Genomic DNA, 26,316 nt, shown 5'->3' on the forward strand with positions numbered 1-26,316 from the left:
ATTACCAAAATTCAGCAAAATTTTTTCGGTTTTTATGGAGGCAAAAAGTAAAAGAAGAAGCAGAACTAAAACTTATGATGGGGTTTGTATAATACATTAAATGTGTTAAATTTTATTCAGGAAGTCACAATTCATCCACGGTTTCAATTGTCATTTTACACAAATCCTCGGATAATGGTCCACTGGCCAATGGTTCCGTTCTTCTTTAATACCTCTAATACGACTGGAACATCATTTACTGAAAATAAAATAAATCTATGAATAACTAAGGAACTGGATAGGTCATTTCTACGCAAGATCGATTTTGCTTATTATCAAATAAAAAGTAAACTACTTACTTGATAACAACCTCCGAATAACAAATCTCAAATTTGCACACAGAATTTCAAGAAGTCTTACTTAATGCGTTCAACGTGTTAATGTGTTTTCAACAGTAGCAGCGTTGTTTTCGATTTTGACAGATGTGCTTTGCCGAAATTCGGAGAAATCAATTTTTTTCTGATTAATACGGCAAATTAAATTGCCGAATTTCAGTTCTATGTGTAAATTGCCGAAGTTCGTCAATTTGAATTTTGAAGTTTTATTTATCTGTCAAAATTTAACGAGATTTCAGTAAAACCAGGTCCGTCGCACTCGGGCTCAGATTGGGTACCACTTCTAGTACTGCATTTGGTCCCTCGTTAGTGCAAAAGGTACCCAAGTTTGACACATCGCAGTACACTTTTCACGGCATTCTAGATTACCTTATGAGCCATAATATTTGGGGCATTTGCAAGGGACATAAAGGTCTTTAATTTGTCTTTGGTAAAACTAAGCTTTACCGAGTGTATTCGTCATTTAACTTTACCGAAATGAAATTCTGAGATTAAGTGTGTATTAGATGCAGGAGCGAAGCTAGAGCTGTCGGGGGCGGGGATGGCACTGTTGCTGGTGCTAGCAGGAGCGGACTGATCTTCCACGGTCTGTTGCCGTTTGTCGTTCAGGGGTTGCGGTACTGGGTCAGGCGGAGGACGGCAATCAACGTGAGGACGTACTCCTTGACATCTTCCTTTCGGAGGGATTTCACCTGCTTGTACACGGTGCGGTAGACGCGTTGGGTAACTTTGTTGGAGAGGCGTCCTACGCTCTGAACGGTGTGCAGGGCTGGATCTTCCTTCCTTCGTCGCCTTCGCACTTCGGGAAGTAGTAGGGCAAGTGTACCATTAGTGGTGCACCTAAGGGAAAACTGCTAAAACACGGTGTTAAGATCATGAAATATATGATTTTAACGTATCATTCGATAGATCTCAAATCCTTCTATCAATCAAATGTATAAAAATCACGATTCATTTGAAATTTCCCTGCAAAAAGCCTTGCACCAATAATAGGAACACTGTTCCTTTAGTGGAGGTATATTTTAAGGATGGTTCCTTTAGTGGCGCAAACCATTGATTTCTTATGGGACCCTCCACTATGGGTACTGATGCACCACTATAGGTGCAAAGGAGCAACAAAAAAATAAGCAAAATAATTGTTTTAAATAGTTTTACGGTTAAATTTCATGAATATTATTCGATTACTTGTATCATTTTCGCATCGTACATAATACAAAAATATCACATAATCATTTATTAGCGCGAAACATGCCAAAATACACTACCTCCACTATTGGAGCTACCTCCACTAAGGGAGCGTTTGCCCTAGTCCAGTAGACGCTCGGCCAGCTGAGCGGTTGTGTCCACGCCATTCACGGCGATGCTTCCGTACTGGAAGGTCAGTACTTCGTTGGCTTTCTTCCGGGAGAACTCTTTCAAGGAGACGGCCTTCTGCTGGGAGGCCTGTCGCAGTTCGCACATCTTCTCGGTGTTTGACCGTGCCGAGGACCTTGGACTTTGCCGATGCCCTTGACCAGGGTTTGTTCGATCAGCTGAAGCGGGTGGTCGAACTTGTGCACCAGTGGGGCGGGGATGCTTGCACGGTGGACCACATCCTCAGCCGTTCCGAAGGCCCAGCTCAGAAGGGGATTGTAGTATTTTACGCGTCTGTAGACATTTTTCGTTTGCTGCTATTAAGTAACGTCCACGGCGGGCAGTTTGAGCTGACTGATCGTTCCCGGTAGAGTAGGCTTCTCCGTTTCCTGCTCTTTAGCAGACATGCCTCTTCTTTCTTGTGGGCGGCGGCAATCAAATTTTCTCCAACAGAAATGCTGCCGGTCACAATTGGAACGGACTTATCCACGGTCTTCTTTTATCTTCAACTTTCTTTTTCTTTTCTGATCTAAATGCGGGCAATAGGCCTTTTCATGTGACAGATCCGTCTATGCATTTGTTTACATCGGTGGAGGACCGGTGCTAACACGGGCCTGTCATTTTCATAGAAGAACTGTCAAAGTGCTTCCCGATAGCTGATTTGAGACGTCATTTGAATAGGCCTATGTTTACATTAAATGACATCCGGACCAACATCCGGACAACGAATGTTCACCGGATGAACATAAAGTGGGTGAATGCACAACGAAATCGTTCATTTTTTGTAAACACGGCCCGCAGTAGAAGGTTTTCTTCCCTATGGAAGAAGCAGCGTGACGTCATCGTAGATTAGTTCACTGAAACAAAATAAACACCAACATTTGACATTTGAGTTTTAGGGATACCCATCGATTTTTGTCCATTCGATGCATTATTACAGATTTTTTTTGGATTTCATCGATTTTTAGTGATTTATTATCCGTTTTATTTATTTCGTTGAAAATTTGACTTTTATGAACATTTTTTGCATTTAGGCTTACTTTTGGCCTAAAATGGAGATAACCTGCAAGTGTCGTCCCCCTAGTTTATAGCCAACTTCCCGGAAATGCTTCCGTATACGGCGCCGACCATGAAGTACCCAAGTAACCATGAGCACTAATAATAAGCCCTTAATCAGCATCATAAATGCGTACATGCATTATAATAGCACCACAAATGCTTGCACACCTTATAACAGCACTTCCGCTGCATAGAAACCCTATTATAGCATCATTAATGCTTCTAAGCCTGATGCATACGGGCATTAAATAAGCACTATATTTGCTCTATATTCGCATACAGGGCCTGTTTAAATGCCATCCAGTGTTTTGACAGATATACCACGTGCTTTGTGTTTACATATAGTGGTGAGAGGGAGTCAAACATAAGTCTTCCCGGATAAAAAATACAATACAAAAACAATATAACGTATTGAAACAGTACCATTCAATATATTGGAAATACAATACAGTATATTGTAAAATGACAATACAATTACAGTACAACATATTGTTTTGAACAGTTCACTGTATGGTATATGAGATTTTTGCAATATAATGTATGGGTGGTTAAGTATCGTAACAATACAAATATAGATTTTTTTCTCATACAAACATTTTGAAAATACAATACGATATATTGTTCATGTATTGTCTTGATAAGCAATTCGTGTGTTGTTGTACAATACAAAAACAATTCAACAAACTGTATCATGATTGCATTCGTCGTTACAGCTAATGTCAAGTGACTTCTAAAAAACTACTTATTTTTACTTTTTGAATATTTTTCACCCATCACTTTTTGCTTTTTGAACTTGTTTTGTTTATTTCTTTCAGCAAAGCAACATAGAAAAAAGCAACAGTTGTTTTACGCAAAAATAGGAATTTGACCAAAATTGTAAGGTATAAAACCAATTAAAAACAATACAATGTTCTGTTACAATATATTATATTGTTTTTGTATTGTATATCCAAACATGAATAATATTGCTTCGACATTCAATTACAATACGCTGTGTTGTATCCAATACGTTATATTGTACATTAATGGTTTATTCCATTCACTGAATGATACGTTTTTATCCGGGTTCTCACTACTACAATTGCAGGTTTTATGACGGGGAAAAGTGGTGGTTTAAATTGGTCACTTTTCTTTCCAATACTATTCATCTTATGTGGGCGAAGGAGCAAAGGAGCAGAACTTCAACAACTCAACAATACAGGTGTCGGTTCGAGACGCAAAATTAGGAATTTCATCATCATAAAACAAGGATCAATATGTGGCAATTTCAAGTCATCAAAAGGATGAAAACCACCAAAATGAATAAGTCTGATACGGAGAAGTACTATCTCAATCTTTTTATTACATTTTGCATACTATTCGAGGTTTCCGTTTTCATTCATTTATTTATTTACCTCGTGTATCAGCTGCTTGGCCACATACGCGAAAGCTCTCTGGCTGCGTACGCGAAAGCACAAAATATTCGCCCGAAAAACCTGGCGAAAACAACTGACGTTTCTCACGTGGTCTTATATCAGCACTAGTGATGCCGAGAAGCACGGTTATATCTTCGCATTATAATGGCACGCTATTTCGCCTTTTCTGGCATTATAATAGCATTATATGCGTTTATTAAACTGACAAGCATCAAATGATTACCCTATATGCGCATATAACGCTGTGCCGCATTATCGTGCTTACTGGTTACTTGGGTACGCGTCCGGTAATGCCGCCTCGTATTCAAGTAAAGTTATTATTAGAATAAAATCATTATTCGAATGTATTTAAAATTGCGTTGAGAAATATAATTTCCACGCGGATAAATTTTACGGTGAAGATCTTTCATTTGTTTACAAAAACAAAACATATATAATATATTTAAGCAATTTCGAGAATTAGCATTCATTATGTATTACACAAATAATATCGTAATATGCATGCGCTGCTATAAAAACCGTTTATACTAGCAAAGCATATTACGTTTAAAATCATTGCCAGGGGTGAATAGACCGAATATGGTTTTAGTATGACTTTTACACTATTTAGTATATAATTTTTTAACCGTGTAACGCTTTTTGTATAAACATTATTCAATTTTTGTATGTGCTGTAACATCGTTAGGAGACTCACCCAACCCCTGCAGCGTTATGAAATTTGTGAATGGGCCCATTATATTAATGCTTGTGATTACTTGGGTAGTTTCTACGATAAGCCAAGTACGGACCTGAAACGTAAATCACTCAAGTAAAATTTCTCCTTTTTACCAAAGTAATTTTGACAGCTGATTCAGTTTGAGCGAAATGTCACTTTTACTTGCGGAATAATTGAGCGCCACATTTTTCCGTTCGGAAAAGTGACAGCTCCCTTTGATTTGTATGGCAGGCGTTACCGACGTTATGAAATCAGCTCTACTTCTCAGCTGCGTACAGCTAAAGTAATTTCGGTAGCGGAATCATTCCTTGACCGTTTCTTGTCCTATCCTTTTGCACAGTACTTATGATCAGCGTACCGGCCAATAACATTCATTTCAGTGTGTACACATTGGTTCCTAGCGTTTTCAGAAACCTTGTCAGTGCAACTTGCAACCCTGTGTAGAGATTTTCTGTCAGATTTTTTTTTAATAATCTCCAAAACTCAAAAGTCAGTCGACTGCCCGCATCGCATAAACATCATCTTCATTCGTCATCGAACAGTGCGCAGTTGAGCAGGGTCGCTACCATTTTTTTCTACGTTGTGTCGTGAACAAAATTCCTTTCGAAGAATATAGTGTAAAAACTTTCCTAATTGGATTACGTTATTGTCGCGAAAAAATTGCGCTTTGTGATTAGTGTCGTAAGTTTTCTTATAATGAAGAACCTACTGCTGGCGTTGGCTGGCCTTCTGCTGGGTAAGTGTTATCGGAAATCGCAAAAATCCTCTTTTGTATAGCGACTTCCATTTTCTAGCGTAACATTTGAAAAGGGCCTAACTGCAAAATGTAAACAAACTTGATTATTCATTATTCGTATCATTTTTTACGTAAGTTATTCCTACATACTCTTACGGGCATGCAAAATGCATTATTAATGGTAATTTTATTCAAATTTAAAAGGGCCTATCTGAAAATTATAAAACTAAAAGGGCCTAACTGGTCATAAAAGGGCCTAACTGAAAATTTCCATCAAAATAAGATTGGCCCTTCCGTGCATTTTTAATTTTCCTCCATATTTTTCAATATATAGCCATTGTATAGTGTTTTTGAGATATTTGAAAAGGGTCTATCAGCATAACGTAAAAATTGATAAATGCTCGATTGAAGATTCTGTAACATATTGATTGTTACTATTTGAAACTCATTGCTATCTAATAGTTTTAAACTTTTGTTCGACACTCATAGTCTATTACTGGGCCACGTAACGTTTTAAATCTAACATAACATAAAAACTAGTAAAAAATGTTGAATTCAAACATCATCGGCAGATAGGCCCTTTTACGAGTCTTCAAACCAGTTAGGCCCTTTCAATTAGGCCCTTTAATTGAACATGGTTTCAGTTAGGCCCCTCCAGTTAGGCCCTTTTATTTAACATAGTTCCAGTTAGGCCCTTTTGGAATTTGGTAATTTTATTGATTATTGAATAGATTTTCAAAGTTTTAGAACAAAATCAATCGATTATGTGAGAAAATCAACATTGAATATTGAAAATTCTTTATTGAAGACTCTGTACTATATTGATTATTCATATTTCAAACCCTTTCTCCTATTTACTAGTTTTATACTTGTGTTCAACACTCATAATAGTCTACTAGGTGGCCCATAACGTTTTAAATCTTAAATAACAAAACAACTCGTGAAAATGGTTGAATTCAAACATCATCGGCAGATAGGCCCTTTCACGAGTCTGCAAACCAGTTAAGCCCTTTCAGTTAGGCCCTTTGATTGAACATGGTTTCAGTTAGGCCCCTCCAGTTAGGCCCTTTTATTAAACTTAGTTCCAGTTAGGCCCTTTTGGAATTTGTTAATTTTATTGATTATTGCAGTGATTTTCAAAGTTTTAGATCAAAATCAATCGATTAGGTATGTGAGAAAATCAACATTGATTAATAAAAATTCTTTATTGAAGATTCAGTACTATATTGATTCCTATTTCAAGCCCATTCACTTTTTTACTAGTTTTATCATAATCTTAATGCGAAGTTAGTTGAAAAACTGATTTTTTATCCTGAAAAAAAAAATCAATTACATTAAAAATTTTGAATAATTTTTATTTGTTAATTTTTATTTGTTGCCTCTAGTTGTGGATCGAGTTCCAAAAGTCGCGATTTTCACAAAAACAGCCCTGCAAGAATTCTTCTTATACTTCTTCTTGGCATTACGTCCTCACTGGGACAGAACCTGCTTTTAAGCTTTGTGTTCAATGAGTACTTCCACAGTTATAAACTGAGAGCTTTTTTTGACAAGTTGCCATTTTCACATTCGTATATCGTGTGACAAGTACGAAGGTACTCTATATTCAGGAAAGTAAAGGAAATTTCCATTACGAAAAAACCTGGACCGACTGGGAATGGAACTCAGATACCTTCAGAATGGCTTTGCTTTGTAGCCGCGGATTTAAACTGCTCGGCTAAGGAAGGCCCTCAAGTATAAAACAAGTAAAAAAGTGAATGGGTTTGAAATAGATATAATAAATAAGGTACTGAACCTTCAACCGAGAATATCCAACATTTAGCTATTACATTGTTTTTCTCTCGCTTTATTTTATTTAAAAACTATGAAAATCACTTCAATAAGCAATAAAATCAACAAATTCCAAAAGGGCCTAACTGGAACTATGTTTAATAAAAGGGCCTAACTGGAGGGGCCTAACTGAAACCATGTCCAATCGAAGGGCCTAACTGAAAGGGCCTAACTGGTTTCAAGATTCATTGAAGGGCCTAACTGCTGATGATATTTGAATGCAACCATTTTCACGAGTCGTTATGTTATTTGAGATTACTAACGTTCTGGGCCACGTAATAAACCATAATGAGTGTCTAACACAAGTATAAAACTAGTAAAAAAAGTGAATGGGTTTGAAATATCAATAATCAATATGTTGCTGATTTTGTATAGAATAGTTTCCAATACTTGGCTTGTATGATATTGTGTTGTTTTCTCACATAATCATTAAATGTTGTCGAAGAATTATGCAAATCACTTCAATAATCAATAAAACTAGCAAATTCAAAAAGGGCCTAACTGGTTTGAAAATTCGTAAAAGGGCCTATCTGCGTATGATGTTTGAATTGAACGATTTTTACAAGTTGTTGTGCTATTTCAAATTCAAATCGTTGTGAGCCACGTAATAGACCATTATAAGTGTCAAACACAAGAGGTTATCCGAAAATGACGTCCATCAATTGGGGCCTCCTCCAATGGGGGGATGTACGAAAATGTGACAGTGCATGGATTGGGTATTAGAAAAAGCGTGACAGAGGGGGTAGAAGGGTTCTAGAAATCCCGAAAAACGATGGACGTCATTTTTGGATCTTCCCCAAGTATGAAACTAGTAAAAAGCGAATGGGTTTGAAATAGGAATAATCAATATGGTACTGAATCTTCAACCGAAAATTTCCAATATTTAGCTATTATATAGTGTTTTTTTTCACATAATCGCTAAATTTTGTTCAAGATTTATGCAAACCAATTCAAAAATCAATAAAATTAGCAAATTATAAAAGGGCCTAACTGAAACCATGTTCAATCAAAGGGCCTAACTGAAAGGGCCTAACTGGTTTGATGATTCATAAAAGGGCCTATCTGCCGATGATGTTTGAATTCAACAATTTTTACGAGTTGTTGTGTTATTTGAGATTTGAAACATAATGAGCCACGCAACAGACTTTAATGGGTGTCGAACACAGGTATAAAACTAGTAAAAATGCGAATGGGTTTAAAATAGGAATTATAAATATGGTACGGAATCTTCAATTGAGAATTTCTCAATGTTTACGTTTTGCAGATAGGCCCTTTTCAAATGTTACGCTAGTTTTCTCTGTTTTGTGCTGGTTGATAATGCGTCTTAGTTTCCTCATGACTCATTCCTTCGGCAGAAGCTTCGATCAAAATCTTGATACAGTGTTTGTGATTGAACGAACAAGCCCTGGAGGCTATTCTAGAGAAATAGGATAATTCTTTGTCGTTTAAATTGTAGTTATTGAGGATACAGAACAATTACTACATTGAAGCTACTTTTCAATCGAATTGGTCAGGTGAATGTCCGTGAAGGGCGTTCGGTTTTAGTATGCTAGTAGGTACAAAGATTGCAAGCGACACAAACGAAACGATAAGTAAAAAGGTATGAAATGGCAAAAAACGCATACCAGAATCGTTCATTCATAGCTTAGCTTAGCCAGGTGAAACCAAATGCCTGTTTGAGCAAAAGCGGTAAAAAAGCTTACTGTTGTTGATCAGGCAGGTCAGGGCATGATTGATGGAATAGAAAAATATTCAATGTAAGATACCAACCAACCTTCATTCTTGTTTTCTTGCATTTCTTATCCGTTTTGCCAAGCGCACCACTAGAAGCGGCTCTAAGGAAATGTATTTTATTTTACTGCTTTTCGTTAATCTTTTTTTTTCCAATTGTGTAATGTCTTTAATATGCAGTCGTAGTTTACAGAAAACATACACGTATGTTATTGATTCTAATTGTGTTAAATAATCGTACGAGAACTAGGTTTTGTTAACCCTCTTTTTCCCACGGCTTTGAACGACTTTTTCTTTATGAAAAGGCATTTTTTTAAGTGCTTAAACAAACAATGTTGCAAAGGGTCTAATTTTTTCAAAATCAGTTTGATGAGCCAGGAATCATATTGTAGTAACTATTGCTTAATATTCATCTGATTCGGTTTGTTTGAAATTTATCGAAAACTAATGGAATTCTGGCGCCACCATGTGAAAAAGAGATTTAATCTTAATGATCTTAATCGGGTCAGGAAAGTCATGTCTTGAGAGAGTTTTGATTCTAATGCATAATAATGCATAAGATTGGATTCAGATTTGGATTGCTATTTAGAATGTATTTTGTTTGAATTTGGAGCGAATTGGATTTTGATTACACTGAATTGCATATTGGTTTTGTGACTACTTTTGCTGTCATATTTGCAGTCGCTGTCAATAAAAGGTCTAGTCAATGAAAGTTGTGGGATCGAAAGGGTTAAACGACTTCGATGCAGTTGAACGAGTCTATTTTAACTCCTTTCACAGCAATAAAATTGAGATACAGCATTGCCAGATACGCTACAAAGATACTCACAAAGTCACGAACATGCGATAGTGTTTATGCAAAAAAAATCGCTAAAAGATAACGCGGAAAATATTTGTACGGCTAAAAAAATATTTCTCGAGATTGGAAACCATTTTCCAAAAAAATATTTGGTACTGGTACATGATAATAATAATACTAATACATATTGCAATATACCATATGAATGGTTTAGCAGTTTTGGACGTAGGTAGTGGGTTCGAAATAAAAGTTTTTTTTTTTGTGTATACTCGTCAATACAATTGTTTTCCTCTCAAGAATCCTCAAGAAATCCTCATGGGGCCTTCCTTAGCCGAGAGGTTAGAGTCCGCGGCTACAAAGCAAAGCCATGCTGAAGGTGTCTGGGTTCGATTCCCGGTCGGTCCAGAATCTTTTCGTAATGGAAATTTCCTTGACTTCCCTGGGCATAAAGTATCATCGTAAATGCAACACGATATACGAATGAGAAAATGGCAATTTAGGCAAAGAATGCTCTCAGTTAATAATTGTGGAAGTGCTCATAAGAACACTAAGCTGATAAGCAGGCTCTGTCCCAGTGAGGACGTTAGTGCCAAGAAGAAGAAGAATCCTCATGTTCCTAGAAATATTTTTTTGCTGCGTCACTGCGTCATATAAATAAAACAACGGAAAAAAGATAATATTTATGTTCTTGTATCGCAGATTTAAATTTTTCTTTGATTCGATTATTCGGAGGTTTCGATTATCCGGAGTAAAAAAATCGATACTCCGGATAATCGAGTCCGACCCGTAATAAAATGAAACTTCGTTTTGATTGGTATCAAATCAAAGACTAAAAATCAAAACTCAATTGATGACAAATTTCATTTCATTTGGGCCCATTCACACATTTCATAACGCTGAAGGGGGTGAGTATGTGTCTTCAAGATGTTACTGGTCATACGAAATTCGGAAAATATTGTTACAAAATGCGTTATGAGGGGGTGGGTGGGTGTTAAAAGTGGCCATTTTTGGCGTTATGAAATTTCTTGAGAATAAACCCATTTGATGTTACACCTAGCTCTAGTAAAATGCTTTTTTCAAGTCCACAGTGTGATATCCATTATTATCTTTACATATCTACTAAATTGTCTCAAATTTATGCATAAAAACTGAAAAACAAGAATATCAAAAAAACATACTCCGGATAATCGAGCCTAAATTTCCGGACAATTGAATCCCAGATAATCGAGTCTCCGGATAATCGAGTCCGACCTGTACTACTAAAAAAAACGATATGGTATAGGGTGGTCCAAATGAGGACATGGGGGTCCGAATTGAATAGCCATAGCCCGGGGTCGGCAGATAGACGTGACGGTAAATGCACAGCTATTCATCATGACCAAGCTGAGGGTCGTTGGTTCAAATCCCAACGAAGAAGAGACTACAACTAACCGGAAGTGATTTTATTAAGAAATTCGGGTTTCTCCCGGGGGTACTGGACTTCGGGTTTTCTAAGGGTTGGAACTGACAGTTTCGCAGAAAAGAGCCTTATCAGTGCACTTTATGGCCAAAAGTGTAGTTGGAACTGTTTTTATCATGGTCGATTTTCTCCATTACATTAGCTTAGCTTAGCTCAGACTGACTACCCATATCAACGGTTGCTATTCCGTGATTGACCGAAGTCAGTGAAAATGCACAAAGAATCAACTAGAAGTTCGGCTGGAATTGGCCATAATCTTCTTCAGTGTGCATAATTCAGTGCCTCTATTTATACAGGGTCAATAACGGCGCCGGCCACGTCCTTGCCGTCAGGTGGGATTGGGGGAAGGAATGTTAGTGTGTAACCTTTGCTATTTGGAGACCGTGTTTGCCTCTGCATCTCCACAAAGGTTACTGGGAGGGATGTTTGTTGATGGGGAAGATCGTTGGGTCACAGGATTTACTTTGATAAGCGGTTAGACCATGATAAATAATTATTTGTGAAATATAAACATGCTTATATGACACATTCCAGGAAGGAGGAACCGACGTTAATTATCAAATTAGGCCTGTTCTCGGAAATATGCCTTGTGACCATGTGATTTAACAGTATTGATAAGAACCAGAGTGTAACTTCAAACTGGAAGAAAATGTTGAATAATTGCAGAATCTCATAGATTTTATTTGATGAGCGACGCGTTACGTTTATCTTTCAACAGGGTTCTGCAAATGGTGTCGCGTTACGCGAAAATAATTTTTTATTTTCATTGACAAAATCGGTAACGTTGCTTTCAGGCTTCGGAAAACATGTATATCTAGTATTGTTATTTGTTTAATACATTCGACACTCTGCCTCACAGTGGAGTAATTTGATCCGACATTGGTTAAAATTAATTTAATTTAATATTTCTGTGAAACCTTTTGAGGATGTCGTGCTTAGTAAAAGCGTAGATGGCGCTTGGGGTCATCATATAAATCTGACTTAATTCTTTGCAACAATATTCAGATGCTTCTGTGATTTTTTAAGAATGTTTCCGGTACAGTGCCTTCGGATGGCGGCGCGAATAATCTTGAATTTTGACGCATGTTAGAATGATTAAAAAATAAAATTATGTAAACCTTTCAACGACATACTTTCAAAAGTATGTTTTCGGCAAAGTCGACAAACAGACGTTTATGGTTCTCGGAACTAGCCAAAATTCAATAACACAGTGGAGTTATTGGATCTGATAAATGGGTAAAATTATTAAAACGATTCAATAAATTATTTTAAGAATATTGTTTTAGAAATTTGTAGAAGACCATAATAGCTTCCTAATGATGGGACGAAAAATCTGAAGAGCTGCTGTACAGTGGGATAATTGCATTGATCTTTTTTGAAGATGATAAAAATACCCGATGTACATTCGATTTGTATGATCTGCTGGTTCAGACATAGCGTGTGCAGGTGTTAAGGATTTACTAATGGTGGTCTGAAGGATACAACATTTTGCGGCACAGGGTTGTAATTGAACCTGATATTGGGCTAATAATATTTCAACGTATCCATGTAATATTTTGAGAATCAAAATTGTTAGGGACGTTTATGTTCTCATAATAGTGATCTGAATATCATGGAGTTCTGCCGCACAGAAAAGTTAGATCAGATTATTAGGCAAAACTGTGAATACATTTTAACTTATGAAATTCCATTCCTCAATTATTCAACCGATTGTTTGAGCTTTCATTGAAAGGAAATAGTTGTTCCAGATTTAAGCGATGGCGCCATTCTCCTGAAACCTTCCGCGTTTTTGTGAGAGGTAAATATGTTTCTTTTTTGCAGAAAGCTAATCAAATAGCTCTGGTTTTAAGAAGCGACCCAAATGTTATCAGAAAGGTGCCAGTCAGTGAAAAGATAGCCTCACACATGTTGGGGACTGCTTGGCTTCAATAGTTAACAACCTGGATCACTGGAAAATCCGCAATATCCATACTGCCGTTATACGCATAATTGTCCCATGTTACTTTTTGTGCATTTTGACTTTTTGTCATTAAACAGTTTATTTTTACGTATAGTTTTAGAAAACACACACCAAAACTTCACTTTGTTCGGAAACTCAATGAAAAGCAAGCCAAGTCAATTTGTCCCATTGTTGTATTTCTACGCATAACTGTCCCACTACTGTATTTCTACGCATAACTGTCACACTATACAATTCGCTGCGCTGATCTCGAACAAAATAGTCAGTAGGCAGTTTTGAATTAGCTGGTGTTTGGGAAAATCGTTTTGAACACCTTCTTACGTTGGCTTTACATCCCATGTGGAACACAACCTGTTTTATTTTTTATTTCCGAGTCCATGGCTTGCGACAAATCAACTTCATGATTTAGCGAACCAAGTCTAAATAAAAATAGTTCGAATGTTTTTGGATGACTTGGCCACATGTCTGATTGTTCCGAATTCCCGGTTCCCTGTGGGAAATGGCCTCTAAACCATCGGTTCTGTAACCTAGCTGGCAACATCAAACTACATAAAATCCCAAATCAAGGCTAAATAAGGGTAATTCAAAGGTTCTTGGATAACTTGATAACATGCCAGGTTGTTTAAGGAGTGTATCGAAAAGTAGTCGCAAACATTCAAAACAATCTCAAAAAAAAGGGGTTGAACCTACAAACAATTTTTTGATGAGAAATACTTTACAATGTATTTAAAAAATATTATGCGGTGACATTGTTTTAATAAAGTGGCATTTTGCATGATAATTTTGCAAATTACTAACAGATGTCGATGAAAATCTTGCACACCTCTGAAAAAATTGATATGTTAATAAATGTGTTAAATTTGAATAAAAAATGGTTTATGTTTATGCTAATATATTCTGTGCCACAACTCTCATGACATAGTGTAAAAAATATTTTGAAAAATTGATTAAAAAGCATTTGAAAGCATATACAAAAATCTAAAAGAGTCGATTTTAGGGACCTCGTTTTTTTATTTTTTCTTTCTACACGTTAATGGTAATATCGCAGACAGACGTTCAAGTTAGACTCAGCCACTTGTGTAAAAACATGGCCGAAACAAATCGCCAAGTGCCAATAAGCTAACAGATGGCGTTAGTGGCGTATGCGTCCCGCCACCACCCCGATCACATTTCGTTGACAGCATGACACACAACCGCTCCCACAGCCGACGTGCTCAACGCTAAAAACTATGCACCTCTTTTTTGCGCTGGGTGGGTGATGTTCCCTTTTGCATCTAATTTCTCATGTAAAAGTTAACAAAATCCTTTGAAATTTTTACCACAAGTTGGCATTCAATTTATTCACAGATTCATGCTAGAATAATACCCTTGAATGATCGTTACTCATGTAAAAGAAATTGGCGTGAAAGTATCACAATTGTGTGAATTATTTTTAAAGTGATTGTTTTGATATTTTTGTTCAGTGGGTGGTGAACTGGGTGGTAAGCGAGAAGATGAAGCCACGTGCCTTTACGAACTGTCACTGTACTGCAGCAATTTGCTCCCTAGGTGGCACCACGGTAGAATTTACACAGGAATTTTGAATAAATTTGTTGCTGCTTAAACGTCTGTCTGCGGTAATATCGAACGATTGTAACGAATAAAAATTGTTTTTTGATAGGAAAAGTTTGTTTGCATATTTATGAAGTAACGTAAGCAAAAAAATGTTACTCTATATAATTACCGCTGTATATGACAGAGCTTCAAAAGTTGATTATACAAAAGTGACTTTCTAAAACCAACCTTGTTCCAATAATTGAGCTTTTTAAGAGCAATAATTCATATTTTGAATTTATTTTTACGTGCTGTGTGAAGTAAACATATTTTCCGATAGAATAAGCTTTTCATCCTATTTTTTTGATATACATTTTATTCAATACAAATCATCGAATCTTCAGAAGACACTTTAAAAATGTAATAAGATTTGTGTGAAAAAAGCTTTTAAAAAGATGAACTATCCTCTGAGATATACCGTTTTGAATGTTTGCGACTACTTTTCGATACACCCCTTAGGGTACCCTGTTCTCCAAAAGAGGTGGTTATTATATTGGCGATTCTGAGACCTATCTTGCGACACATCAAACTTGATCAAGTCAAGAAGAAGTTAAAGTCATGTCAAAAGAAGAATAGTTCAAGAGATTTTGGGTGACCTGGCCACATACTGGGTTATTCTGGGTAATTGGTTCTTCGATGCAAGTGGCAAATATGTTGATGGTTCTGAAGCTTTATTTGGTTCTGAAGCTTTATTTGCGATGTATCAAAAATCATGATTTTGCAAACCAAGTCCAAAGAAATGTCAAATCGTGTGAATATTTGTGTCGTGAATTTTGAGTTAATTATTTACTCCGCAAAATAACCTTGAATTCGCAGATGAGTTTCTGTCAAGCCTGCAGCTGGAAGAGTCGATATATTAATTTATAACATCTTATAAACTCTCTAACTTACTCATCCACACTTTCTTTCACTAACTCATACATTGTCTCATTATCACACATACAGAAAACTATGTTTTCCATCCCAAACTATAAAATCGTATTTCTTCACTTCCCCACACGTGGCTCCGTTTGGCACATGTCACTTGAGCCGTCATTAGGTGCCTTAAGATAGTCTTGAGGATATACGTCCGCTACACTCGGTACAATCTATACGTAAGAACGGTCATCTGCAGCATTACGCTTAGCACATAATTGGTCACTAATATCAGTGGGACTCAGTGATGCCACATACACAGATTTATCTGTAATTACAAAGATTTTTTCCTGTTCTTGCCTACAGATATCTGTGATGACAGATCACAGATTTTTAAGATAAAAAAGATTTTTAAGATTTAATGATATTTTGCGAATTAAGGACACGCTTTTGGAAGATTTAAATCAGAAATGCTATTACTCTGTTTAGTTTTTCTCAAAAACTCAGGTTTTTATAAGTTTTAGAAACAATTATGCATTTTTATTTTACATTTAGAAGGAAAAGATCAAATTAACAATTGTTGACATGCCAAGAACAGCTGAAATACGTTTGCAAAGAGTCTTTTTGATATAAAAATATTGAAAATTTGAATTATTTTAGGACACAGATTTTTACCAAGATTTTTGGAGGTTGACTTAAGATAAAAAAGATTTTTTCAGCCGAAAACACAGATGAGAGTTGGAAAAAATGTGGCAACACTTGGGACTGTTATGCGTAGAAATTCACCAAAAACCCCGTATTTCTAGGCATAACAGTCCCACTCTGAATTTCGTAGCTAAATTAACTTTATTCCCATAATAAAAACTCTTGACTCTAATGAACACGCTATTCTTTATACTGTTGTAAAGATTTTAATTTAATTTAGCACACACCTGGTCAATACGAGGCCCAAATGTGTGAAAATCTTTAAACGCGTTTTTCTCGATTGCATATTTTGGAACATGGGACGATTATGCGTAGAACGGCAGCATAAAAATATCAATTTATAAAATCATAATCAGTGCTGGAAATAGTAATAGTAGTAGGCCAGAATTTCGCGAAAATCACGTGGCTCTTCCCAGTACAGTAGTTCAAAAACGTGAATCTCATCAAGTTGCCTATGTTGGATGCATGAATTTTCTAAATCGGTAGTGTCATTGAAGGCTCTCAATGCGGGAAATAGAACATTTTTCTACAGTTATCTTGGGTTGCCCTTAGCAACGGGTGTTTTGCTAATTTCAAGGCTTTTTGCCTACAGCAGCGAAGGGCGTGAATTTCACTGGCTACGCTAACTGTGATTTGCTTTGCTTGGCTACTGTAGAGTGAATTCAAAGATGGTTAAAAGGAAAAAGATGATCGACTCTTTATTTTGCCATATATTTTGCCGACGACACATTATTCAAGTAACACTACTGCCATCTCTTGAGTTAAAAGCTCGTAAACATTATATTCACAAGGGAAGGTCACGATGGTGTTACACGGGCTTTTCAACCGGACTATTGTTATTAGATTCTACATGTCGAAATATGAAAAACCCCAAAGCCTTTCGGGTGATGGACCAGTGGTGTAGCCAGGAGGGGCTCTGAAAGGGTTAATTTTCTACGTATATTATATTATTAAGCTAATTGTAAATTTGACAAAAATATTTTTTTAGTATCTATTGTGATGGTAGAGAACAGAATTGACATTGATGTATGTTCAAAATGTATTATCCATGCCATAGGCGCAATCGGGATGGGTTTAGTATTGGTATACTATTCTAATAAAACCAAATTTGTTTTGGTGTCCATATTCCATGTTAGTTACGCCAATGGCATGGAAAATACATTTTAAACATATATTAATGTCAATTCTGTTCTCTACCATCACAATAGATACTAAAAAAAATATTTTTGTCAAATTTACAATTAGCTTAATAATATAATATACGTAGAAAATTAACCCTTTCAGAGCCCCTCCTGGCTACACCACTGGTCCATCACCCGAATGGCTTTGGGGTTTTTCATATTTCGACATGTAGAATCTAACAAAAATAGTCCGGTTGAAAACCCCGTGTAACACCATCGTGACCTTCCCTTGTCAGCTAAATTTAAATCATCGTGCAATCAAAAACGAAAAGTGGAAGAAATCAAAACAACCACGCTTAAAAAGTGTTACACAGAAGTGAGTTCGACTCACATAGCATCAGGCTCCTCTGGACCAACACAAAATTGGAGTAATTTTTATACATGCTAAAAAATGTTCATGTGCTGGTTATTTATTCTATTTCTCACATTGTATGCCATTTAGAGATGATTGGCAATATGGGACATCCCTGTTCGAGCTGTGTAACTTCAAGCGTGAATGTCATAAACGAATACCTCAACATCTGGTGGTCACTAGAAGAACGTTGCATATTAGTTGGCTTTTGACTCACCAGTGCGGCGCTATTCATGTCGCCTAGAAAAGACGGGTGTCGGTTATCTTTTTCCTTCTAATCATCTTTGGTGAATTTCAAGATCTTTCCCAACCCTGATCATAATATCGAGACTGCACATTAGACCTATTCAAATGTCTGGAAGTTCCTTAGTCAACCAATATCTTAATTTTTCATGTCGAAATGAACTTCTGGTCAAAATTTCAGTCAATTTAGAGAAAATTTAGATGTGCTTCAAATCAATTATGTGTTTTTGGACTATTTTCAAGCTTTGAAGATTCATAACTACTGAACGGGACATTAAAACTTATCGGAAATACCTCTACATAGTAGTTTATTCAATTCTACGAACTTTTGTCGAACACGGTTTTATGATTGAAGCAAGTTTAAACATAGTTTGGTTGAGGTTTGTGCTTCAAGGTTCTTGAAAATCACTATTTTTAGAGAGCGTTCTCCCTGAAAAACATACCTGTATGAAACTTTCGGATTTTGAATTTCCAGAACATGATGACTATGTATTTTTAAAACTCAATCCTGTTTAAAGATACTTTTTATCTTACGAAAATAAATTGTAAAAAATAGGCAATTAGGAAGCATATTCGTAAATTCGCTGTGGGTGAGCCAAGAACACCATCGCGAGCTTCAAGGAATGTAAAAAATGAACACGTTAGCACTGCTTTTTCACAGTCGATGATAATGATTGTTTTCAAATCGTTCTGTCAGTGAAATATGATCAAAACATTCATTACTCGGAAAGAAAAAGCAATGCTAATTTGTTCAATTCATTCATTCGACGGTACATGTGTAATGCACGATTAAAACTATTATCAGGTTGGGATGAGTTGTTCGATCTTTGGGCATTTTTTGTAAATTATTTCCTAAAGCAACATGAAAGCGGTTAATGGTTGATGATTTCATATATTTATTTCCCGTTTGTTTCCCGTTGACTAGTGCCTGGAAAAATAATGCCAATGTGTGTTTCTTATAGCATACATATTCAGAAAACCGTGATTTCTGGGTACTGTGGAGAACCAATCTCGATCAAACGATGTTTAAACTTAATTTAATCTTATTGGCATGTTCGATAAACTTTAAGAGAATAGAATTAGCTTTCAAGTGATTTTGATTTATGAGTATTGAGTTATGATTTTTCAAACCTTAAAATAAGCCTAAAAACACATTTTCAACTTGAAGCATAGTGAAATCTCTCTCAAATGAGCTGAAAATTTAACCAGACATTGTTCTTAGCATGAGAATTCTAAATACTGCTTGACCGGAAGATTTCCAGACATTTTTTTCAAATATGAACAGGTCTACTGCACATGGACCACTACAACTTCCTTTGGAAGATCCGCAAAATTGGTCGCAAATCATCCTAGACCACTGTGCGTTTTTTTAAACACGTAAAAATCATAATTATAGAACATTAAATGTGTAATACACGTATAATTTGTATTGGAATTAAAGATCACCTTGATCACCGAAGTTTATTGCAAAATTAATCAAATTCATTATTATACAACATAAAGGATGAATGTCAACAAAGACGAATGTCATGACAAGTCATCCAGAAGATTAAAAAAAAAAAAAAAAATAACTACGGGTGTCTAAGTGGATTTTTACGAGATGACCATTTTTTCGGTTGCTCCAGATCCTCTTAAGAGCTTTATAGTGGTCACTTATAGCCAAGAACAATCCCAATCATCCATTATGTTTAATAATTGATTTCTGATATGTTTGGAAAAAATCGCAGTAATCTAGGATGACTTTCACGAAATGACCATTTTTACGGATGTTCCGGATCTTCCAGAAGCCGTTATTGTGACCACCTAGGTCCATGAACAATTCAAACAATCTATTTCGTTCTATAATAAGGAATTCTGATGAGTTTGCAGTAAAACCGCATCTGTCTTGGATTTTTTTCATGAATTGACCATTTTTACGGATGTTCCTGATTATCCGCTGGAGAACCACGTTGTTTACCATCGAAGCCAAGTATTCCACAACATGTAAAAGACTATTCCTCCACTAAACGGTACCCGTCTGATAAGATTTGGTTGACTAGCCAACGAGTTCATTCAAAAACAAGAGCTACTTGATCAGATTTTAGTGAAAAACAAGAAAAAACAGACATAGCACTGTGTTTTATTTTGTCAATTTCATGCGCTTTTTGAATAACATTTAACATTTTTCATGTCTTGTACAAAGTTGTTAAACATCTTGAAACGCGTGTTTTTGCTGAACATTGTTCCTCTCTATCTCTTAAAGTAAAATAATTATCAGTCGAATTCTTTTTAATAAGGCTTATTTGTTTGATAGTAAAAACCCATGCAAAGAAGCTTATAGACAAAAGTTGTTATCAACTGCCGAAAGGGGAGATATGGTACTTTCATGATTTTTAAGAGTTGTCTGCGCCATTTTGCGCCGAAGCCAGTTATAGAGGCCTAAACTACCCCTTAAAAAAAGAGTAATTCATGAATAACTTTGTTACTTTAAAAGATAGGGTGATGATATGTTCATCTAAAACACGGGGTTTTCTATGACAAACAACAAGTTAAAAATCTTGGAAAAAAGTTATGATAAAAAATGTGATTTTTAGGGGTCATTCACATACAACGGCATATATTTCAAAAAGTATAAGAGATAGAAAAATCGTGTCTTCGACAAAGTTGTTTCAAATTGCCAATTCTACAACTTTGCCGAAGACACCATATGTCTATCTAAATGTTTTGAAAAAATAGTTTTTCTATCTCACTGCTGGGTGGATTTATCACAAAACTTTTTTCGTCAAAAGTTGCGCTTTAATATACCAAAAAACTTCTCCGAACAAACTATATCGCTAAAATTAACGGTTTGGGCGCTTTTCAAAAAGCGCATGAAATTGAGAAAATAAAACACAGTGCATACTTACATCTTACAAAAACGGGGAGGCTTTAAGCGGGTGGCACCAAAGCTGAAAGCTAGTATGACTATTTTCTTCTACGAAAAATTAAAAATTTCGAAAATTGGTTGTAGCATTCCTGAGAACGAGCATTTTGAAATTTTTAGTTTCTTCCTGAAAATTTACGGTTAAAATTAACATAACGCGACACCATAATTTTGCAGCTTGTGTAACTTTTCGAAAAATGGTCCGATTTTAAATCTTTTTTCATGGAAACACGTATCTTGAAAGAGAATCCAAAATATGGGAGTTCTATAAGAAGTATTTATTTTACAATGTCAAAAATTAGGCAATTTTCGTAACGCGAAACCATAATAATGTGACTATTTTAAAAAATATGTTTTCAAAGAACCAAAAACTCGTTTGAAAAAATTAAACCCACACATAACAATTTCATCTTATACCCTTCTAGTTAACGGATAAGACAGTCATATTACACTTGATAAACTATGATACAGGGCTTTTATAAAAATATTGTTAAATGTCTCAATTTCTCACCAATAAATTATATAAAAATTATATAACTTTTCAGGAATGTTTTTTACTGTATTTTCAATCAAATTTATGTTTTTTATACAATTCAACATATGGTCTTTCATGTTCTGCATTTCTTTGGAAATATTTCAGAGTTTGAATTTTTGATATCTTGGCATAGATGTGCGTGGAATGTGTCATATGTAAATATAATATTTTAATTTGATATGAACAATTTCTATGTAGAGGAAAATTATGCCGGCACTTGAGGTGACGAATCATTCGAAGTTTGTTGAACAAATACCTAAATGTAACATTCCTACAGCTGTCGGGACGAAATCATGTGTTATTATATTTTACTTATTTGAAAAGAAACATAAAATTCGATTGGCTGGAACATCATAGAACACTCTTATTCTTATGCCGACACTTACAGTGGCGAATCAACCAAAGTTTGTTGAATAAAGTGAACCTTTCGCAAGTCTACACTTGTAGCACAGACAAACAGACGTAACACTTAGAACAAATCCCGATCAAAATCATAGTCACGAGGACATGTACGCCCAATGCTATCGGTGTGTTTGGCGGACAGGCCAACAGATGGCGGTAGTGTGTAAACGTCAAACACGAACAAAAATGATGCGAGCGCTGCGGGTGGCGGATTGGCCACCTACCATATTTTTGATTCGACCTTCAAAAAGGTGATCGATGGACAGTGATGAGAGTGTGACGTCTGCTTGTTTGTGCTTGTAGTGTCGAACAATTCAAAGTTTTTTTTTAATTACGAAAAAAGGCAAAAAGAAAGGGGAGCTTTGAAAAAAAATTGTTAAACATGAATAATTCAATAATTCTCGAATCAGAGTTTATGTCGACCCTCACAGTGACGAACCATTCATAGTTTGTTGTAAAATCATATTTACGTCCCACCGTTGTAACGATTAAATGTGCAGTCATACATGTTTTATAGATTAGAAACAGTAGCATGAAACGGGCTCACCAATTGATCCTTCATCCTTGCTTGAGCAGCCACAATCCACTATCAGCTTCACTCGTTGGCTCGGCTATATAAAAGCACTCAGGGAAAATAGGCGCGCGACCCGAGAGAGAAAAAAACTGAAGACTGCTCGGGCTTTCTTGACGCACTGCCCAGGAGCAAGCGTCAAGATCGAAGGATCAAAAAGAACTAATCGAAAAGAAGGATCAAACACAACTCTGTCATGGTCGATTTTCTCCATGCATACAAACCTCAAGATCGTTTAGCCCCTTTAGAATGGGTTACATGCATGACCTGATTCGCTACTCGTCACATAGTAACGCACATGCGCTAGTGTCTATGTATGAAAAATCGCTAACAGGTAACGCGAAAAATATTTGTATGGCGAAAAGCATCTAACGAATTATTTCTCAGAAATGGGAACTATTTTCTAAAAAATATTTGGTACCGGTTGTGCGTAACAATGATGGCTATTACCAAAGATGATAAGAAGGAAAAAGATAACCGACTCCCGTCTTTTCTAGGCGACATGAATAGCGCCGCACTGGTGAGTCAAAAGCCAACTAATATGCAACGTTCTTCTAGTGACCACCAGATGTTGAGGTATTCGTTTATGACATTCACGCTTGAAAGAAGTTACACAGCTCGAACAGGGATGTCCGATATTGCCAATCATCTCTAAATGGCATAAAATGTGAGAAATAGAATAAAAAACCAGCACATGAACATTTTTTAGCATGTATAAAAATTACTCCAATTTTGTGTATGATGATCTCCAATTTTGTGGATGGTGCATCCTGATAAAATTCAGAAAAAGAACTTCGCTCAATTTCCTCTTCTTTATCAACGAACTTAAGGTAACACACGATAGACTCATTGTGGCATCCATGAAAAATCTATGTTCAAACTATCGTTGAAAAGAAAATATTTCTGTTTTATATCATATCGGTCATTCGGTGATCTATCGGATCATATGCTTGCTGATAACAGGCATGTTGATATACTTTCAGTTCATCTCTGTCCGGTAGAACCGATATCACATCCCCAAAACTACAAATTTGATCATCGTTTATGGATAGCAAACAGTTGCACCTTAAGCACCGTCAACACATTTTCAATCGGAAGGATTTTGGCGCGCTCGAATTGACAAATCCTCCGTTGTGGTGAAACTTCTTCCGTCGACGTGATGTTGGGCTGTTTTCAAAAACAGTCGAGATAAAATCCGAGCCCGCAGAGCAATGACAGTTAGTTCGTTCAAAACTTCGCTTCGGAAGTCCAACCGGCGAACTCCAGATTGGTGCTGCTAAGTCAATATATGGCAAAATAAAGAGTCGATCATCTTTTTCCTTTTAACCATCTTTGCTATTACGCCAACCAAATATTTTTTTGGATTACAGCTTCCACTCACAAGAAATTTGAAGTTAGATGACTTTCCCTATACAAAATAAAATGAGATATTTCCTGCTGATCATTGCAGCGTTTGGTGGGCACTAAAAGCTCAAGCCAGTTCAAAGCCGAGGTCGGGGAGGGGTGATGGCCTTAATAGTCTATGCGGACCACATGAACACCATCGGAAAGGATAGGGAGGGTTTGAGTAGGGTTTATGAAATTGGTGTAGACTTGACACAACAAATTTAAACGTTTCAGTTAGTTTGTCAATTGTATTTCATAAATTTGAAAGAGAAAAATAAATCACAGTCCGTTTAAGAACAGAGTATAAAATAAAAGGACAAGAACGGTAATTATAAAATAAAAGACACGTTATCGAGATAGAATTGATTGTATTAGAATGAATGATACTCGTTAATGTAACAAATGTAGGAGGATTATGAATCGTCATTACCTTAATTAATTTCCTTAATCTTTAATTGTTTGACTAATTAAATGTCCATTGTCATGGAAATAGAAACCTACCTTATATTTTAAATGTCAGCATGCAAAACCAAAAATAATATCCTCGTAAGGTTGGACCTGTAATGTCCTATTATTGCTCAAGGTCTATTTTTTTTCAAGGGGGAAATCTGCAAACAGACCCCCTGAGAAGGTAATTCAGGAAGTGCGGGGATGAAGCACCAACGACGACCCGCTAAAACCAGTCCATGCACTGTACTTAAGCATTTTTTTTAATTGTTCAAATGGTGTACAGTGCATCGACATTACCCTTGGCCTCAAACCCTTATCTCCTCGGAACCATCTTACGGTATTTCTTCGGGGAGTGGCCAGTGCATATAGCACAACACGTGTAGCAGAAGTAGCCTAGGCAAACTGCTTCTCCTAGCCGACTTAAACAATGTTACAAGGGACCAGCCTCGACAGGGCTAATCCTCTGCAGCCAACTCTTGGTCGGCGCGCCATAGGCGCTTGCAATTCTAACATAATGTTAGTGATAGCCGTAGTTACTGCATTCCAGCATTCGGTATCCGCACACATTCTCTTTATAATATTGTCGGGGGACGTGTCCCCTCTGCATGTAGCGAGCATGCGACCTCTCACAACAATGCAATCGAACACGACATGCTCCGCTGTTTCCTCCACACCAGCACAATTGGGGCACGCAGGAGATTCGGAGTGCCAGAACCTATGCAGGTACTGTCTATAGCAACCATGTCCTGACAGAAACTGCGTCAGGTGGAAGTTCACTTCTCCATGATTTCTTCCATACCAATCTGATACATTTGGTATTAGCAGATGGGTTCATCTACCCTTAGTGGTGTTATCCCATTCCTGCTGCCAACTTGAGCGTTTCCTCTTTACATGTGTCGCGGACTCCTATGGTACCCCTTTGATTGAAGCATTGAACATCTTCCTTGATGATGAGCCCGATGGGCGTCATCCCGGCTATGGCCTCTTTAGATACCGTCCGCAATGCACCTGCTACTCTTAAGCACATTATCCTGTACGTGCTTTCCAACCGCTTTAGATTTCTGCTCGTTCTAAGCGCTTTTGACCAGATTGGTCCTCCATACCTTAGTATGGATAGCGCCACGCTTGCCAGTACAGGCATAGTCAACGTGGCTACCGAAGCTGAGCTTGTCATCGATCATTATCCCAAGATGCCTAAGGGATCGCTTGAACTCTATGGTGCAATCACCTACCGAGATAAGTGCCTGTTGCTCGGACTTGCAGTTGTTGATTACCACCACCTCAGTCTTGTGACGGGTCAGTCCTAGTTTCCTAGGATCATCCATTCCTCAACTATGGAAATAGAGTGCGCTGCTGTCAACTCTACTTCCTCCAACGATTCACAATAGACCACTAGGGTGATATCGTCGGCGAAGCCAACAATATTAACACCCGTCGGAAGGGGCAGCCTCAGTACGTCTCCGTACATCGCATTTCATAAAAGCGGGCCCAGGATTGAACCTTGAGGTACTCCCGCGGTAATTGTTGGACAGGCCGTCCACACTCTAGTGTATCGTGCTACAGGTACGATTATACACTAGGGTCAGTGTTCCCTTAGTGGACAGTCCCCTATAGTCGCACTAGTGGCTTTTTACGGCCGTTTTGTTATGAATCTTTTCAAGATATTTTTTGACATGAAGGTCAGGAGCTATTAATCTAAGTACCATTGATATG

General features: G+C 36.8%; 2 protein-coding genes across 2 annotated transcripts in view; one reads left to right on the forward strand and one right to left on the reverse strand.

The window, feature by feature from the left end:
• Nucleotides 1–822: 822 nt before the first annotated feature.
• On the reverse strand, nt 823–2,154 carry LOC110674286 (lipid storage droplets surface-binding protein 2-like). Its single transcript, XM_021838565.1, has 2 exons — nt 1,682–2,154; nt 823–1,173 (listed from the first exon to the last, which is right to left on the reverse strand). The coding sequence occupies exons 1-2, from the start codon at nt 1,833–1,835 to the stop codon at nt 980–982; spliced, it is 348 nt and encodes a 115-aa protein (XP_021694257.1). The 5' UTR covers nt 1,836–2,154; the 3' UTR covers nt 823–979.
• A 3,259-nt stretch (nt 2,155–5,413) lies between these two features.
• The window catches only part of LOC5576894, a 36,319-nt gene continuing 15,416 nt past the window's right edge, over nt 5,414–26,316 (forward strand). The window contains exon 1 of the mRNA XM_021847593.1: nt 5,414–5,652. Within this exon, the coding sequence (XP_021703285.1) occupies nt 5,613–5,652 (40 nt within the window). The 5' untranslated portion in view covers nt 5,414–5,612. The remainder of the gene's footprint in view (nt 5,653–26,316) is intronic.

Source organism: Aedes aegypti, chromosome 1 (genome assembly GCF_002204515.2).
Source record: "Aedes aegypti strain LVP_AGWG chromosome 1, AaegL5.0 Primary Assembly, whole genome shotgun sequence".
NCBI classification, from domain to species: domain Eukaryota; kingdom Metazoa; phylum Arthropoda; class Insecta; order Diptera; family Culicidae; genus Aedes; species Aedes aegypti.

Bases quoted from the DNA above. Each gene is read 5' to 3' on its own strand.
- LOC110674286 (XM_021838565.1), bottom strand. From the start codon at position 1,835: ATGTGCGAACTGCGACAGGCCTCCCAGCAGAAGGCCGTCTCCTTGAAA. The intron at 1,174-1,681 runs AGGGCAAACGCT...TACTTCCCGAAG, and splicing joins GGCCGAGCGTCTACTGGACT to TGCGAAGGCGACGAAGGAAG.